The sequence below is a fragment of the Piliocolobus tephrosceles genome, chromosome Y (assembly GCF_002776525.5).
Source record: "Piliocolobus tephrosceles isolate RC106 chromosome Y, ASM277652v3, whole genome shotgun sequence".
NCBI lineage: Eukaryota > Metazoa > Chordata > Mammalia > Primates > Cercopithecidae > Piliocolobus > Piliocolobus tephrosceles.
The window spans coordinates 4,538,237-4,557,329 of record NC_045456.1 but is presented as its reverse complement, the minus strand read 5'-3'; the positions used below and the strand labels follow the sequence as shown (position 1 = coordinate 4,557,329).

The 19,093-nt window shown below is 43.4% G+C and overlaps 1 protein-coding gene across 1 annotated transcript in view; it reads right to left on the bottom strand.

Moving 5' to 3' along the window:
• PHKA2 (phosphorylase kinase regulatory subunit alpha 2) overlaps positions 1 to 19,093 on the bottom strand; it is a 95,542-nt gene that overhangs the window by 57,577 nt on the left and 18,872 nt on the right. The window contains exons 2-5 of the mRNA XM_026451894.2: positions 7,467 to 7,625; positions 4,695 to 4,742; positions 3,316 to 3,484; positions 976 to 1,058 (exon numbers count right to left, since the gene is read on the bottom strand). Of these exons, the coding sequence (XP_026307679.1) occupies positions 976 to 1,058; positions 3,316 to 3,484; positions 4,695 to 4,742; positions 7,467 to 7,625 (459 nt within the window). The remainder of the gene's footprint in view (positions 1 to 975; positions 1,059 to 3,315; positions 3,485 to 4,694; positions 4,743 to 7,466; positions 7,626 to 19,093) is intronic.

The following is a 19,093-nucleotide window of genomic DNA, read 5'->3' as shown; positions in this document are numbered from 1 at the left end:
AAAAAAAAAAAAAAAAAAAAAAAAAAAAAAAAAAGAAGCTGTGGTATATATATGATGGAATACTACTCAGCCATAAAAAGGAATAAATTAATGGCATTCGCAGCGACCTGGATGAGACTGGAGACTATTATTCTAAGTGAAGTAATGCAGGAATGGAAAACCAAATATCGTATGTTCTTACTCCTAAGTGGGAGCTAAGCTATGAGGATGCAAAGGCATAAGAATGACACAATGGACTTTGGGGACTCAGAGGGAAAGGGTGGGAAGGGGGAGAGGGATGAAAGACTACAAATAGGGTGCACTGTATACTGCCCGGGTGATGGGTGCACCAAAATCTCACAAATCATCATAAAGGACTTTAATGTAACCAAACACCACTTGTTCTCTAATAATCTATGGAAATAAAAAAAATAAAATAAAATAAAACAAGCATAATGGGCCGGGAGCGGTAGCTCATGCCTATAATCCCAGTACTTTGGGAGGCCGAGGCAGGAGGATCACCTGAGATCAGGAGTTCGAGACCAGCCCGGCCAACATGGTGAAACCCCATTTCTACTAAAAATACAAAAATTAGCCGGGCGTGGTGGCAGGCACCTGTAATCCTAGCTAATCAGGAAGCTGAGACAGGAGAATCACTTGAACCTGGGAGGCGGAGGTTGCAGTAAGCTTAGATCATGCCACTGCACACCAGACAGGGTGACGGAACGAAACTCCAAATAAATAAATAAAATAAAATAATAAAACAAGCATAATAGATTCAGACAGAGCACAGAGTGCATTCCAAAAACATGAAACCCCCAACTCTATCCCAGGACAAAAATATGCACTTTGTGTGTGGAGATGACACAATCTCATAGCTCTAGTCTCACTAACTTTTTGGTGAGCCCCAAACAGCCTGGCCCTCAAAACACTGTATGATTTTTATTCTTTTTGATGACTGGCACATCGGAAAAGACTGCCAGGGTTGATACTTACAGCGACTTTATATGCAGCTTCTATGTAAAAGACAAGATTCTGTATGAAGGCCACCTCATCGAGGGTGAAAATGATACGTAAGCCTAGCAAAGAAAAACAATGAGGTTATGAAGCCACGTTGCAGAGAGCTGCCAGTCACAAATTACAAATATCACACTAGGAAATAAACCCTTTTACCCTCATTTTCATTTTTCTTCCAAAGGCATCAAAAATGAAGTCTGAAGTAAGGCATAACAGTGAGTGTCTAATCTCAGAAAAGAGGGAAGGAAGGAAAAGAAGGAGAAGGAATGGCTCCATTTTCCTGTGTGTGCCTATGAATAGAAAGGGTTGAGATAGATTTGGAAACCTCTGGTACAGGGTGGATTAGTGCTGAGAAGGTTCCAACAAAGCAAGGATTTTAGTCCAGAAGAACCACAGATACTGTCCCTATCTTTGAGTGAGCCAAAGAGAAGGGTGAATACTTTTCCCAGTGGGAGACAGGGAGTCCCCAACTCCAGGAGCTGGCCTTCCACCCTGCAGAAAATACAGTCAGTTATAACAAATACAGGTATTTTTAAAGTATGAATTCTGGAAGTTGCTATGGATATGATAGGAAATGGACTCTTACATCAATGACGGAAGCTTAACTAGTAAGCCAGATTAGAAGTTGAATCTGAACTAAGTTTAACTAGAAACTGAAAACAATTTGGCAATATATATGAGTTGCCTTTGAGTGATACCGAATTCTCAGAAGGAAGTAAATGAAAATGGGGTCAAAGTTGGTATTGCAACATTAGTTATAGAAGCAAAATAAAAGAAGGAAGGAATAGTTTAATTATGGTATATCCATTGATAAACTCACTAAAATAATGTTTATGAAGAGCTTGTTATATCATGGGAGAAATGCTTGTTATAACGCTATGTAATAAAAAGACTATGTTTATGTGTACAATGTGACCTTAAACATGTAAAAAAAAAATGCACAGGAAAAGGAAAAAAAGACTTGGAGGAGACACAGCCAAATGAAAGTTGGCAGTGGAATTTTTTTCTTTGTATTCTGTTATATTTTCCAAAATATCTACAGTGAGCTCATATTAACTTTCATAGCCAAAACGTAACTTTATAAATGTGTGATTTATTCACACAGCCAAAACAATACTGCTGACTGATTTCTGGGATTTTGAGGGTTTCACACTTGTGGTCTGCAATGAATGGGAGGCCTCAGACACATCAGTTGACTGGACTGGTAGGTGATACGAACTCCGAGACACAGCTGCTAAGTGCCCTAACGTGGAGGAACAGTTGTGGCACATGCCATTGTGGGAGACAGACCTCCTGGTGTAAGACCCTAGTGGGAGAGAGAGAGGCCTGGCGTTCAGGCTGTCACAGAGGCCAGCGGCTCCGGCTTCAATGGGAACGAGGCACACCGCCAGCAAACTGTAAGCCTACTCAGCCTGCTGAGTAGTGCGCTGCTCAACCTGCTCTGGGCACACTGCTGAGTGGCAGAAATGGTGTTGTTCAAATATAATTTGGAAAAGTGAGGGTGTGTCTAGAAGATGGTGACCAGGGTAGTGAGTGGGAGAGCTGAAAGGACAGGGCTGCTGATCCTTGAGGAGAAAAGTCTAAGAGCAGGGCTGAGATGGTCTGCAGAGAGCTAAGTGTCAAAGTTAGACCGGACCCAGGTGGCTCCAGGAACTAGGAGAGAGTGATGGTAAGGGGGCTGTGTGCTCAACAGAGGGACACTAAGAGAGCCAGCTCAACAGCCTTCGCCCTGCTGCGGCCCGGTGGAGGGTGACTGTCCTCTCTGCAGGTTACAGACAGGGTGTCTGCACTCACTGCCCTATCGCAGAAACAAATGCATGGAATATGGGGAAGCATGCTTGTCTTTTGTGTAAACTGCTAATTTATAATACTGATTGCTATGGTTTGAATGTGTCCCCTCCAAAATTGAGGTGTGGCCAATGTGATGGTATTAAGAGGTGGGGCCGTAAGAGGCGATTAGGCCCTATGGACTCCTCCCATCCTTCATGGGATGAAGGCTCCTATGAAACGCACTTCGTGGAGCCTCTGGCTCTCCTGCCCTTCTGGCCTCCCCCATGAGAGGGCACAGCGGTCCTCCTCTTTGGAGAATGGAGCCCTTACCGGACAACTGAGACTGGTAGTGCCTTGGTCATAGACTTCCCAGCCTCCAGAACTGTGAGAAAATCCATTTTGGTTCAGTATAAATGGCCTTGTCTGAGGAATTTTATTAAAGCAGTGAAGCAGCACATGGCCTGACACACTGGCCGCTGCCTGCCCTCCTCCCACCCCTTTTCTGGATTGTCACTCCTTATACAATGGGCTCCAGTGACCCCGGCTCACCTGAGGCAGTCATCTGGGCCAGGAACAGGAGGAAGAGAGAGGTGGCATCCACCTGGAGGTGGCCCCACTGGTCATCGCCCACCACCGTGCCGCAGGTGGCGGTGTTGTACTTGGCGTGCAGGCTGTCCTTGGTGCTCTGAGTGTGTTTGAACTTCTCCACTTTGGCCACCTGAGGGAGAAGGCAAGCCCGCTCTGCATAGTTATAGGGGTCCATGGCTGGCAGAGATCACCACCATGGCCAGCCACCTGGATCTAGAGCTCTTATCTGCTACTTCTGGGAGCCAGATGGACGGAAGGCAGCTGCTAGGTGGCACTGCACGGAGGGACTGTGCTGGGGATTCTTCTCGCCCACTAGCCTGAAATGTCCCAGCCTGGGGGGAATCTCATCTGCAGGAGTGACAGGTCATGCCAAAGGGTGTCCTTGTCTACATATCCCCAGCTGTGACACATGGCAGATACTCAAGGAGAGACGGACGGAGGGAAGAAGGGAGAGAAGGAGGGGAGGAAAGCAACCTGTTTAAATTTCAATTTCTTGTTTCTTAATGTTGAAAGGAAAAGAGCAACTACGTCTTTGCTTGCGCTGACTGAGGGTGGGGACTGCTTCGTCTTCATCTTTGAATTTGTGCAGATCCTTAGTATAATGTTCTGTATGCAGTACATGCTCAATGAATTGTTTTATTTACCCCTCACTGAAAATACCACTAAACAATAATATCAAGTTTTAAAACCTCAAGCATTTCATCTCAATGAAAATATACCCTTTTATAAACATGATGGAGTAAACAATAATATATGGCTTTCTAGAAGCGGCTTTTAAAAAAAATGTTTTCTTCCCCCCCCAAAAAAAAGCATGTTTCTCCTTTTATCCATGTAACTCTTTAAAAGAGATTCTCAGAAACTGTCCTTTGAGACTGTGTTTCAATAGTAAAGTTACTGAAAATAATTTTAAAAAGAGAAGGTAGCTGGGCATGGTAGCTCCTCACGCCTGCAATCCTAACACTTTCAGAGGCCAAGGTGGGAGGATCACTTGCGTCCAGGTGTTCAAGACCAGCCTGGGCAACATAGTGAGATGCTGTATCTAAAAAAAAAATTAGCTAGGTGTGGTAGTACACACCCAAGGTGGGAGAACCACTTGAGCCCAGGAGTTTGAGGTTGCAGTGAGCCATGATTGCACCACTGCACTTAGCCTGGGTGACAGTGTAAGACTCTGTCAAAAAAAAAAAAAAAAAAAAAAAAAAATGAGAGAGAGAGAAAGTAAGCAAAATATTTTCAATTTCTCTTCCTCTTGAGAAGTACAAAACACCTTAAGCATGTTAACTGTCACAATTACAATGACATGGAATGCTCACTTGGCAAACACATGTGTTGGTTCTGCCTACCTGTCTCATCATGCACTGGAGAAGACCTCGCATCAGCTTCACCACGTTCTGTGGAGATAAAGCAGAATCAGCAACACGGCCCAGGGTCCTTGCTGCGGGAAAATCACCTCCTGATCACTGTGGCTGGCAAGCTAGTGCTGCCCAGCAACTGCCCTGGAAAGGCCAGTCCCGAGCCTATGTGAGTGTTCTGATGGTTCATGTCCTCTCTGCTCCATCATAAAGAAAGAAAAATCTCGACAAAGTGACTTATCTCAAATAAAGGGGTTGGATCAGATGATATCCACCAGCTCTGAAATTCAGTGACTCCTCGCTGACATCTTAGCAACATAATTCCTGTAAGTGTAGTACTCTGGAGCTTTATGTCATATTTCTTGGTAATTTATTTTTGTTCCACTAAGTCCACCATGCCTGCCCAAAAGTAATGTTCGCCAACATGGCCATTTGTGAAATCATCACTGAATTATTGAGTAAAGCTCTAACAAAATGCAAGCGACAGCCAAGGTTTCTGAATAATATGATTTATTGTAACCAATTACTACTCTTATTATCCTCATTATAAATAACAACAATAATGCTACATTAATACGTGAGACACCATGTCACAGACGATCCACTGACCGTGAGGCCATTGAAGAATGTCTGAATCAAAGATAAATCCCAAGGGCTCTCATGCCAAGGGAATTCTTTTTATATTTCAATGCTCTCTACTTCAATGCTACCACTCAAAACACTTGGAAAATACTTCCTGTGTTCAGAGACAGGTTATTTTGCTACAAACTCAGTGATGGCAAATCTTTGGTAGGTATCTTGGTTCTGGATTTGGGAAAACAATAAAAGGACTTCATTGTCCTGTATGGTGAATAACAGAGGCCCCCAAATTGGATAACACCAATTTGGTTCAAAATTAAAGGGTGGGCCGGGCGCGGTGGCTCAAGCCTGTAATCCCAGCACTTTGGGAGGCCGAGACGGGCGGATCATGAGGTCAGGAGATCGAGACCATCCTGGCTAACACGGTGAAACCCCGTCTCTACTAAAAATACAAAAAAAACTAGCCGGGCGAGGTGGTGGGCGCCTGTAGTCCCAGCTACTCCGGAGGCTGAGGCAGGAGAATGGCGTGAACCCGGCAGGCGGAGCTTGCAGTGAGCTGAGATCCGGCCACTGCACTCCAGCCCAGGAGACACAGCAAGACTCCGTCTCAAAAAAAAAAAAAACTAGCAGCCAAAAAAATTAAAGGGTGAACATAAACTAATAAGATTGCTTTCCTGGAATGGCTCAAATTAGAAAGGTATTTTTAAGGGAAGTTTCAAAACTATTTTAAGCAGTAGCAATAACGTTTGGATAAATATCCTTCCAGAGTGACTACTCTGAAGAGTACATGCTTTAGAATGTGAAGCTGTGGTGAGGTGACTTTTTTTTTAATTATTATACTTTAAGTTCTAGGGTACATGTGCATAACGTGCAGGTTTGTTACATATGTATACTTGTGCCATGTTGGTGTGCTGCACCCATCAACTCGTCAGCACCCATCAACTCGTCATTTACATCTGGTATAACTCCCAATGCAATCCCTCCCCCCTCCCCCCTCCCCATGATAGGCCCCAGTGTGTGATGTTCCCCTTCCCGAGTCCAAGTGATCTCATTGTTCAGTTCCCACGTATGAGTGAGAACATGCGGTGTTTGGTTTTCTCTTCTTGTGATAGTTTGCTGAGAATGATAGGTTCCAGCTACATCCATGTCCCTACAAAGGACTCAAACTCATCCTTTTTTATGGCTGCATAGTAGTCCATGGTGTATATGTGCCACATTTTCTTAATCCAGTCTGTCACTGATGGACATTTGGGTTGATTCCAAGTCTTTGCTATTGTGAATAGTGCCGCAATAAACATACGTGTGCATGTGTCTTTGTAGTAGCATAATTTATAATCCTTTGGGTATATACCCAGTAGTGGGATGGCTGGGTCATATGGTACATCTAGTTCTAGATCCTTGAGGAATCGCCATACTGTTTTCCATAATGGTTGAACTAGTTTACAATCCCACCAACAGTGTAAAAGTGTTCCTATTTCTCCACATCGGTGAGGTGACTTTTAAAAAACATATCAGTTTATGATGATGTCTTGTGTATAAATATGTACAAAATGGATAAAGTACGTGTGAAAGAAATGTAACTAATTATACAAATTTACACTTTGGGGTTAGAAATGTGGATGCGGCCACTTGTGGTGGCTCATGCCTGCAATTCCAGCACTTTGGGAGGCTAAGGCAGGTGGATCACTTGACGCCAGGAGTTCGAAACCAGCCTGGCCAACATGGTAAAATCCTTTCTCTACTAAAAATACAAAATAAGCTGAGCGTGGTGGCAGTCGCCTGTAATCCCAGCTATTTGAGAGGCTGAGGCAGGAGAATCACTTGAAACTGGGAGACGGAAGTTGCGGTGAGCTGAGATCGCACCACTGCACTCCAGCCTGGGTGACACAGTGAGACTCCATCTCAAAAAAAAAAAAGAAAAAAAAAGAACTATAGTTGCTTTCATTTTCTATTTGGTATGATTTTGGATGTTGTCATTGCCTTATAGGGGAATCTCCAATCTCAAACAGAAAGACCAATGTGAGATTGAGACCATTTAAGTGCTTCCCCAAAATATTCTATAGCAGAAATAGGGGACAGGCCTGCACCGAAACAGTTCTGCACGCATAGCTACTTCTCTGTGGGTTTCTCAGTTCAAGGGGAAGGTGGCTGAGTAGCCAAGATACAGCCATCAGTCACTATTACCTGCTCCAGCTCGTAGGCCTTGGCCTTGTCCTCATCGCGGTCTGCATTCTTGCGGTAGGCCATGCCCAGGCCCCACACGGCCAGGATACTGTAGATGTTATCCCGCACCCAGGCATCCTTCTGCTCATGGCTGGCTGACAGTAGCCCGGTGACGGGATTCTATTAGAGAAGAGACACAAAATGGCTCAGTGCCACCCTTCATGCAGTCCTTGGGTAACAGATGCTTGCCCTAATAGGGCAGATGAGGACCGGGACCTGGAGCAGGGAGACCAAAGTTCCAGTCCTTGCTCTGCCACTAACAGTGTCATCTTGGGTGACACATCACATCCCTTCTCAGCACCTTAGTTTCCTCACTTGTTATAACGAGGATATGCGACTAGAAAATCTCTCAGGAACATTCTAGCTCTTATGTTGTTTTGCTTTCAGACGAGACTACACTGTTGTAAGTGGTAAAACAGAAGAAACAGCAAACAGGAAAAGACTGCAAGGCTTTCACAAAGCTGCATATTGCAGACTTCAGGTCTTCTTCAGCCCTCATGTGTCCATACCAATAGGTAAAGCATTGAACCTGTAAGCAAGAAACCTGGAGGTAGGGCCCCAATCCACTTTCTAGCTCTGTGTGACCAGGGAAGCCACTTTCACTCTCTGGGTAATCCAGACACTTCATGTGCCTAAACAGAAAGTGTCAAGCAAGAGGACATCTAGGAGTCCTACTTAGCTATGATATCATGGGTATTTAAAAGGACAACTGAGTCACTAAAAAGCCAGACTTTGCCACAAAATATTATACACAAATGTTCATAGCAGCATTATTCATAAAAGCCAAAAAGTGGAAATAAGCCAAATACTCATCAACTGATAAATGGATAAACGAAATGTGGTCTACACAAACAGCGAAACGTTATTTGGTGGAAAAAGAAGTATCGATGCATGCTACAACAGGGATGGACCTTGAAGACATCACCCTAAGTGAAAGAAGCCAGATGCCAAAGGCTACATATTGTGTGATTCCATTTGTATGAAAAGTCTAGAAAAGACAAAGCTATAAAGTAGATTAGTGGTTGACTGGGCTGGGAGTAGAGGTAGAATCTGGAAGTCAGTGGCTGCTAGTTTTTTTTTTTTTTGGTGATGAAAATGCTCAAAAATTGATTGTGGTGATGAATGCACAAATCTGTGAATATACTAAAAACCATCCAGTTGTACAGCTTAAATAGGTGAATTGTATGGTAAGTAAATAAAGCTATTAATTTTTTAAAAGCCAGTCCTAATAAACTCTGCCTAGAAATCAGATTAGAGTCACATAATGATAAAGCCTCTGTTGACATTTCCTGAAAATTTGTACATATCTAATAAAATGTATCATAACAATCAGAATCTTGTAAACTTAAAAAATTACATTACTCAAAAGGGTAGCATATTATATACAAGATAGGTCATGAAAAAACTCCACTGGGTACTTTCATAGTGACACTGCCAATATTAGGTAAAAAACACTGGCATGGTTTCACACGTTCCCACCTAAGGAATTAAATATTTGACTTTCTCCTTTAACAAATCTACGCCCTCTATCAAAAACTCTAAAACATCTAAAACTCAACTGATATTACCCACAGGAGCAGTAGCATTCAAAGTATTGACATCGTTCTACGGCCAAAAACTATGAATCACTGATGTTACAGTCAACCAGAATTGACATCTAGGAATGACTGGAAGTACAAATCTTATTCCAATAGTGGACTACTGGCATTCTTTTAGAAAATCACTATTCACCAATAATGTACGACATAAGCATTTTGGCTGAGTGTGGTGGCTCACACCTGTAATTCCAGCACTTTGGGAGGCTGAGGTCTATGGATCACTTGAGGACAAGAGTTCTAGACCAGCCTGGCCAACATGGTGAAACTCTGTCTCTACTAAAAATACAAAAATTAGCTGGGTGTGGTGGTGCGCGCCTGTAGTCCCAGCTACTCAGGAGGCTGAGACAGGAGAATCACTTGAACCCAGAATGCAGAGGCTGCAGTGAGTCGAGATTGTGCCATTGCACTCCAGCCTGGGTGACAAAAGTGAGACTCCGTCTCGAAAACAACAACGTAAGCATCTTTATCTGTTCTGAGGCCTGTTGGGTAAGTCGGAGACAGGGAAACTTCAGGAGACCCAGTAAGAACTCAACCCATTCCTCGTGTGCCCACCAACCATGAGTCTACTGAAACAAACAACCTTGTGGTAACACAGCAGTGATCGCTTACAAATAGTGCCAAGTGTGGTTGGATTATGAAATAACCCTGTCCTGTTAACTGAAAGTCATCTCTCTTACTCTTTAGACACCGCTTAACTGTTGGAGTAGATTAGTTCATCCTCACCCAAAGCTATATTGTCTGTCCCCCTCATTCAACTACAGAGAAGCAGTCTGAGTGTTTCAGGGGATCCCCATATTCAGAACCATACACATACATGCCAGGTAAAATTAGGGTGTTACTGCACTTAGCAATAGGAATATTTACTTTTTGACTTGCTTCTCTTGTTAAGTCTATAAAAACCAATGCGTTGTGTTGGAAGAAGACAGGGGTGGTTCCATTTTGACGTGATTCATAACACCTGAAATGACCACAGATTGGCACATACTCTGCCACTTATGCTCTGCTGTCCCTTCTTTGAGACGGAGTCTCACTCTTGTCGCCTAGGCTGGAGCGCAATGGTGCAATCTCGGCTCAGTGCAATCTCTGCCTCCCGGGTTCAAGTGATTTTCCTGCCCCAGCCTCCCGAGTAGCTGGGATTACAGGTGCCTGCCACCATGCCTGGCTAATTTTTTGTATTTTTAATAGAGACGGAGTTTCACCATGTTAGTCAGGCTGGTCTCGAGCTCCCGACCTCAGGTGATTTTCCTACCTTGGCCTCCCAAAGTGCTGGGATTACAGGCATGAGACACCGCACCCGGCCACTGCTGTCCCTTCTAATAGGGATGACCCAGTGGTTTTGTCTTTGAGTCATTCCCTTGCCTGGAGATGGACTAAGCTGCCATATCTGTACTCTCACTCACTGATGCTTATGAACCACCTGAACAGGTCCATCTCTTCGGAGCTCTGGAGTCTTTATTTTAAGTATGGCAATGGAGGAGGAAAAAAAAGCCTGCCCTGTCTGATGTCATTCTGCAAGCTAAACATAAACACAGGCAAATGCAGACCACAGGAGGACGGTGGGGAGATTGGTCCAAGCCAAGCCTATGGTTTCAGATATGATCATTTTAACCATATGTTGCTTTCTAATCATTGAAAAACACTATTTAGCTATATCTGCACCCACACAGAGCACTGCAGAAATACATAACCGTAATCAGATAGATGTATGTTTTTCAGTTGTCTTTCTTCCTTCTCTTTTTTGCTTGGTTCCCTCCTCCCCTCATGTCAGCAATTCATCACACTCCATATAACAACCTCATATATACACTTTTTCCTATGTGTTACTAAAACCAGATTTATATATATATATATATAAATATAAATAATTGTACCCCTTAAATAGGTGAAGTCTATATATATATATATATGTATAAATTCCTGTTCATGCACAGGTTTTCTTTTCGGAGGTGGGGGTCACTGTTGTTTTGTTCTCTTTTGAGATGGAGTTTCACTCTTGTCACCAGGCTGGAGTGCAGTGTCGCAATCTCGACTCACTGCAACCTCTGCCTCCCAGGTTCAAGAGATTCTCCTGCCTCAGCCTCTCAAGTAGCTCGGATTACAGGTGCACGACACCACACCCGGCTAATTTTTGTATTTTCAGTAGAGACAGGGTTTCACCATGTTGGTCAGGCTGGTCTCGAACTCCTGACCTCAGGTGATCCGCCTACCTTGGCCTCCCAAAGTGCTGGGATTACAGGCGTGAGCCACCACGCCTGGTCAGGGCCACTGTTTTTAATGAGCGGGATGGTGGGATCATATGATATACACCGCTGCACCCTGCATCTCTCTTTCAACAGGACCTATGAGGTCCCTCCAAGTCACCTGGCATAGTTCAAACTCATGAGTTTTAGAGGCTGCATCATATTCCATAGAAAATCCCTGTAATAACGGGTATTCATTTGTTTTCTGGGATTTTTTTTTTTTTTTAATTTGGCAATACAAGGACTGTAAAAATATCCTTATATATTCAACAGTGCTTTTATTTCCATGGAATAGAATCCTAAAAATGGGTCTGCTGGGTTGGCATGTTATATGCATATACACTTTAAATTTTCATAACTATTCCCCATCTCTGCCATAAGTTATCAATAGTTTTAATTTTTTGTCAGTCTGATGGGTGTAAAGTGATATCTCATCACCATTTTTATTTTTAAAATTTTTATATCCCTGACTACCAGTGAATTTAACCACCCAGTCATTCTTGTCTGGGAGAGAGGGCCACTGGATTTGCTCTTCTGTGAGCTGATTTTTAGTTTCGTGTGTGTTTGATGGAGTCTCACTCTGTCACCCAGGTTGGAGTGCAGTGGTGCGATCTCGGCTCACTGAAACCTCCGTCTCGGGGATTCAAGCAATTCTCCTGCCTCAGACACCTGAGTAGCTGGCATTAAAGGTACCCGCCACCACACCCATCTAATTTTTGTACTTTTAGTAGAGACAGGGTTTTCTCATGTTGGTCAGGCTGATCTTGAACTCCTGACCTCAAGTGATCCACGCGCTTTGGCCTCCCAAAGTGCTGGGATTATAGGCGTGAGCCACCGCACCTGGCCTAGTTTCTTTTTAACCAGGTATCATTTCACCACTGCTACCTACAAAGAAAGACAACTTTCCATGTATTGTGTTTAAGAGCAGAGGCTAGAATCAAACTGCCCGTGTTCAAAGCTCTCCTACCATCCAGCTGTGACCTTGAGCAAATGACTTCGGTGTCCATCTGTCAAATGGGGATTACAACAATGTGTACACCTCATAGGGATTTGTGAAGATTAAATGAATTAATTCATATCAAGCTTTTTGGGCTCTGTCTGGCACACATAACTGCTCAATAACTGCAATGTTTAATATTATTGGCCTGTTTGAACACCTTTCATTAACATTATTTCTTCTTCATATCATTACAATAATTTCAGGAAGTCAGATGATGTAGCTAGGGGAGGAATCTGTAAGTGAGGTCGATGTAACCATCATTTTTATTAGAAAAAGGCAACACAGTTGGGGGTGCCCTCTTTTGTCATTACTATAAACATTACTGGTGAAGATATTTTATCACATTGACATTTTTGAAACAAAAAACCTGGTCACTCTGTCCTCTCCACACCCGGGTCTTGCCTTTCCCCTTCAAGTGTAGCCCTGAATTTTGCTCATTCATATAAATTTTCTCTGTTTACTTTGCTAAACTCTGTGTACCTTGACTGAAAAAAATCATGACTGATATCAGCGGCAAATTCTGTAATAGTATCCACTCTCCCACCTATAGCAGGTGACTGGATGTAGAGTCATGAAGGATGGGAAATGGGGCAGATCTCTAGAAATGGTAACTCAGAGGGTAGCTAAGAATCATAAGCAGTAGGTATCACAAGCCGGTCTTAGTGGAGATAGCCCGAACCTGCACTGACAGTTAGCATCCCTGCCGCAGGAGAACCTGCCAATGATATCCTTAAACTCTATGAGAAGGGGCCAGAGACAGAGGAGCCTAAGATAAACTGACTTTCATCAAAAGCAAGGGGCCAAGAGCTGAACAGCTTGTCCTTTATCTCCAGCCATTTGTTCACCTCTCTTACCTTCTCCAAGTCTTCTGGGTTTCTAATCTAGGAAAAGTGCCCTTGTTGGCTGCTGCTGACGAAAAATAAAGGGCAGGCCCCTATGACCTACAATGGATTGGGGCCCAGAGCTTGGCCCCTATGGTCTGGTAACAACATTAACATCTCAGTGGCTTATTACAACAAATGTTTACTTTTTGTCCATGCCTCGTGTCCACCCCTGGCCAGCTGTGGTTCTGCTCTGTGTTATCTTCCCTCTAGGAACCAGGCTACTCGAGCAACTTCTATCTAAACACTGCCTGTATGAGGCCATTCTCACATTGCTATAAGGAAATACCTGACACTGGGTAATTTATAAGAAAAGAGGTTTAACTTGCTCATGGTTCTGTGGATTGTACAGGAAGCGTGGCGGCATCTGCTTCTGGGGAGGTCTCAGGGAGCTTTCATTCACAGTGGAAGGCAAAATGGGAGCAGGCACTTCACATGGCAAGAGCAGAAGCAAGAGGGAGATGGGGGAGGCGCCACATACTTTTAAACTACCAGATCTCGGGAGAACTCACTCACAATTGCAATGACGGCACCAAGGGGTGCTAAACCATTTCTCACAAATACTAAACCATTCATAAGAAATCCACCTGCATGATCCAATCACCTCCCACCAGGCTCCACCTCCAAAACTGGGGTTGCATTTCAATATGAGATTTGGGCGGGGACAAACATCCAAACTATATCACTGCCCATCCTGTGCACAGAAGAAAGACACAGTGGTCAGTTCATCATGAAGACAAAACAATCCTGGATGTGTATGAACCTAACAAGAGGTAAAGGAATAAACACATAGATGGACAGAACAGAACAGAGTCTAGAAATAGATCCACATGAGGCCGGGCGCGGTGGCTCAAGCCTGTAATCCCAGCACTTTGGGAGGCCGAGACGGGCGGATCACGAGGTCAGGAGATCGAGACCATCCTGGCTAACACGGTGAAACCCCGTCTCTACTAAAAATACAAAAAAACTAGCCGGGCGAGGTGGCGGCACCTGTAGTCCCAGCTACTCAGGAGGCTGAGGCAGGAGAATGGTGTAAATCCGGGAGGCGGAGCTTGCAGTGAGCTGAGATCTGGCCACTGTACTCCAGCCCAGGCGACAGAGCAAGACTCAGTCTCAAAAAAAAAAAAAAAAAAAAAAAAAAAGAAATAGATCCACATGAATAGGACAAACTGATCTTTAACAAAGATCTAAAGACAATCCAAGAAAGAACAGTCTTTTTAACAGTGTTGGGACAAGTGGACATACATATGCAAAAAAAAAGAACCTCAATCTCAGTTCCACAGCTGTAGACCAGTTTGGAGAATACTACCATCTCAACCATATTGAGTCTTCTGATCCACGAACATGGGATGTCTTTCTGGCACAATCTGAAGCATGGTTTTCATACTACAAGATTCCTAAAGGCAAAGCCTATCTTTTTTGTTTACCACTCTAGTGCAAGGTCCTGGCCTAGTTAGGTACCTAATAAATAAATAAATGAATGTATAATAAATCACTATATTTTTACTGATTTATAGTCTGAAATATCTTTTCAAAGGTACTTAAAAGTATAGACATTCTCTGTCTATATATATTTGTATTATACATAGCTAATACAAGTAATTTACCACTTAAAAATGCCCATTTTGGTTGGGCGCAGTGGCTCACGCCTGTAATCCCAGCACTTTGGGAGGCTGAGGCGGGCGGATCATGAGGTCAGGAGTTCGCAACCAGCCTGATCAACATGGTGAAACCCTGCCTCTACTAAAAATGCAAAAATTAGCCAGGCATGGTGGCACGCACCTGTAATCCCAGCTACTCAGGAGGCTGAGGCAGGAGAATCGCTTGAACCTGGGAGGAGGAGGTTGCAGTGAGCTGAGATGGTGTCACTGCACTCCAGTCCGGGCAACAGTGCAAGACTCCATCTCAAAAAAAAAAAAAAAAAAAAAAAAAAAATTGCTCATTTTATTATTATGCATGTTCTTCTGTTCAGCCTTTCTTTAGGAAACTCAAAAGAAATAAATCAGACATGTACAACATGAACCTTGAAAATGACTCAAGCAGAAGGTAAAGCCTCATTTTTGCTTTAAAAGTAGAAAACTGGACAAAACAGGGGAGCTGCTTCAAGTACAGGAAATGGCTCATTGCTCAACTCAGAGCTGAGATGGGTGAAATAGAGAACAGTAATGTCACAGGATGGAGGTGAAGTTTAAGGAGGCAGAAGTTAGGGTGGTAAATTTCAGTGGGGATCAGGGTGCAGTGGTGGAAACTGACCAGAGAATACAGGATACATGACTCCCTATGGTGGTGTGTGTATAATTTAAAAATACAGATTCAACATTATAATTTTGTATTGTAAAATGAAAAAGAAAAAACTAAAGTCTTCCCACAAACTTGTGAAACAACACTTAAACAATCTTCTTGACTGGTGGCAATACAAAGATGGTGATTCTCCAAGCAAGCAGGGGATGGGTTAGATTTTAACAACAGAAGAAAGCAGTGATGTTGAAATAATAACATACACTGTTCCTTTGTGGGTGCGTGCACGGGCACGGAGGGGCAGGTAAGGACTGCAAAATGGATGCTGAGCCAATACCGGAACAGCAGAATGCCAAGGACTTGGACAACAGATTGAAACAAACTAAACAGCATTCAATAAGGATTTGTTCATTGGGCTCACTTGTTTCATACATTTTTGCTGAACTAATTTTATTAGCCGTCACTCCCACATTTGAGTTGACTCAGCTCCCTTTACACATACACCCCCACCTCTGGGATCCCAATAAATCTTTAAGCAGAGCTCCTTCTCCCTTTGCCAAATCACCCTCCACCCCAGCAGCCACTGTGACCCAGCCACAGCTTGCCCAACACAAGAAAATTTTCTTAGGTACAAGAAAATTCATGAAGCCAGTCTACTAAACCCATCTTATACGACAGTCAAACAAACAAAGAAAATTCAACTGGATGATACTGACCGCAAATTTTAACAGCAACTTACCAACAGTGTGTGAGTACCACGTACCAAAAAGTCAATGCTGTGTTAACAGAAGTATTGTTTTTGGAACCAGGGAAATGAGAACCTCACCAAACGCCAGCCTGGCAGAATACACCTGGTGTACTTTGTTACCACCAAACACCATGTTTCAAAAGAGACATTCACTACCTAGAGCATAGCCAGAGGAGGGTGATTAGGGCAATGAAAAAGCTAAAAGCCGCATCTCATGGGAAGGAGGAAGAATACAGCTGTTAAGGGGAGGCTTCAAAGAGGTGAAAGGTTGTCCTCTCCAAGAGGGACTTAATTTTTCCCTTTACTGAACTCTTCCAATTTCAACTCAGGGTGTCCCCTTGGGCCCTTCGCTTCATCCCTGTCCTGATGGAAATGCTGTTGCTTCTGCCTGTCTAGCACCTGTCTCCTCCCTTTCTAGTAATGGCCTATAATTTCCCCTGCTCTGCGCAGTGTGGCTCTGGTGGGGCTGACTTTGGTCCTGGCCCAGCTGCAGGGAAGGATATGTGGCCCAGGCCTGGCCAATCTGAGCAAGGTTGAGGGACGGGCAGACAACCCAAGCTGGACCACCTGAGAACCACTCTAAGTCAATCAGGACCTTCACTGGAGCCACTATAGGAAAAGCTTGCTCTAGAAGACTATCACCTGCAGCTCCCAGGGATACCTCTGTCACTACCTGGGACAAGCCTGCCAGAGAATAAAGCCCACTCAGAGTCAAACAGGGCACTGAAAAGAGACATACTGTATTTGATGACTTGAGCTCCTGGATCCAGCCATACCTGAATCTAGCCCAATCCCCTGGACTTTTCAGTTATTTGAGCAATAAATTCTCTCTTGTGCTTAAGGCTGTTTGAGGTGAATTTCTGTCATTTACAACCGAAAGAATCCTGACAAATACAACCATGAATGCTTATATGGCCAGGATGAACTAGACACCACAAAACGTGTTTGATGCTATTAAAGACATGGAAGATTGAGGCAATAACAAGGCAAAAGACATATGCCTGATGGTAGCAGCAAACTACTTACATCTAACAGTTTGCAATTCAATTTCTAGCTGGACGGCACAGAGATGAATGTTGTCATCTACGCACCAGAAATAACACAAAGTACCAATTCCCTTTTTCCCCTGCTTGATCTCCCAGGCCTTTGGTTCCCTTTCCTTCACTCCATGGGACAGAGGTCAGAGGCCTCAAGCCAACCCTACCCTTGGTCTTTTTTCCTTTGGATTAAGAATCGCTAAGTGCATATCCTCACCTTGCTCAGTTTTGAGGGAGGAAAGTGTAGTTCAATTACTCAAATAAAATACGCAAAAGAGACCAGGATAAATGTTTCAAAGACATGATTTCTTACCACCACTCTCCATTGGTAAAGCAAAAAATAGAAAGTGAAAAATCCTGTTACAATAACGCCAACAACTGGTTAAATTAACTTGTTGTACCAGAATTCTGTTCTAGCCACTGTCGTTTGAAATATTAAAGAGGAGTAGGGAAGGGCAATACTTTACACTTGAGATGTGTTCTAAAGGAGGAATTATAATAGCGTTTATTTCAAAATGATTGCATCTACAATTGAGACTACTGATTGTATAAGTAACAGTTTCTTTTTAAGTTAGTTTAAAAGATAGATTTTGTACAATTTGGTAGGTAAACCTCAGGTGGTTCGGAGAATAATCTTGAAACCATAAGCTCTAATATGCCTCACGCTTTACTTAAAGGGATCACAGGTGTGTAATTCTCACTTTCATATGATGTATTTTTGTCTAAATTGCTGCTTATTCGATTTTCCCCTCTGGGTTTACAAACAAAGCACAAGCTGCAAGCTGTCCTGGTCCGAGGTATTTGCACCATCTGATATGAATGATGGCCTATAGGGAAATAAACTGGGTTGGAAGCCAAGCATTGCAGGCATCCACTTGGTTGCAGCTTCGTTCCAGATCCCGATGCTCATCTTAACACTTTCGAAACTCACACAAACCACTCTGGGCTCCTTAGCTACAATCAAACGTGTAAATTACTTTACCACTCTCCTAGGAGACTTTAATTCTTTGCCTCTCTCACCAATTCGTGTAGTAAGGAGGGAGGATTACTGAGATGAAAGTCCTGAGCCTGCTGTTGTGGAAACTTACAGAACACATTCAGCTCAGAGAGGGCTGTCAGTTTCCTCCTGCCAATACCTGAAATGTTAGGTACTGGTGGATTACTGGGTGCTGCGCTAGTCAACTTTCAGCTGAACAGGGGTATTGCAGATGTCACTATTTGATATTTTCAATTATAAGACTGACTTTTATTCCGAAAGTTTCAGGTTGGGGTTTGGGTTTGGAGCATGAAGACACCACATGTCACTCCACAGTTGGGCTCTTAACCTGGTGCCTCCAGAGGATCTGCTACGAGTCCACGGATCGGCTTTGTGGGGTGTGTGTGTGGGGGTACGCATTGTGGACGGGACATGGAAGCTATGAGACTCCTGAAATTTTTGTGTGAGCGTTTTTTCTCAGGAGAGCATTGGATATTCAGCCTCTACCAAATTCTCAAATGGATCTGTAACCCATTTGATTAAGAACCACTTCTCTAGATGTATTTTATGAACATGAATTATGTTCTCCCTATCCATTGTGAGAGAGGTGTGATATTTATTTCACTACTTAACAGTGATATTCAAATATGTGACAAGGAACAATATGGCAGAACTAAGTTTAGTGGAATATTTAAATAAACAGTCTTTTAAAGTTTCACTATTTTAACACATAAAGTAAGGAGACGGCAACTTTGATATTCACAGCGATCTGGCGTATCTAAGCTATTTATCTCCACTCATCTGGCCTGGTCGAAGACACAGTGCTTACACCTCACGAGAAGAAATGACCTGGAAAAAGGTCCCCGCAAC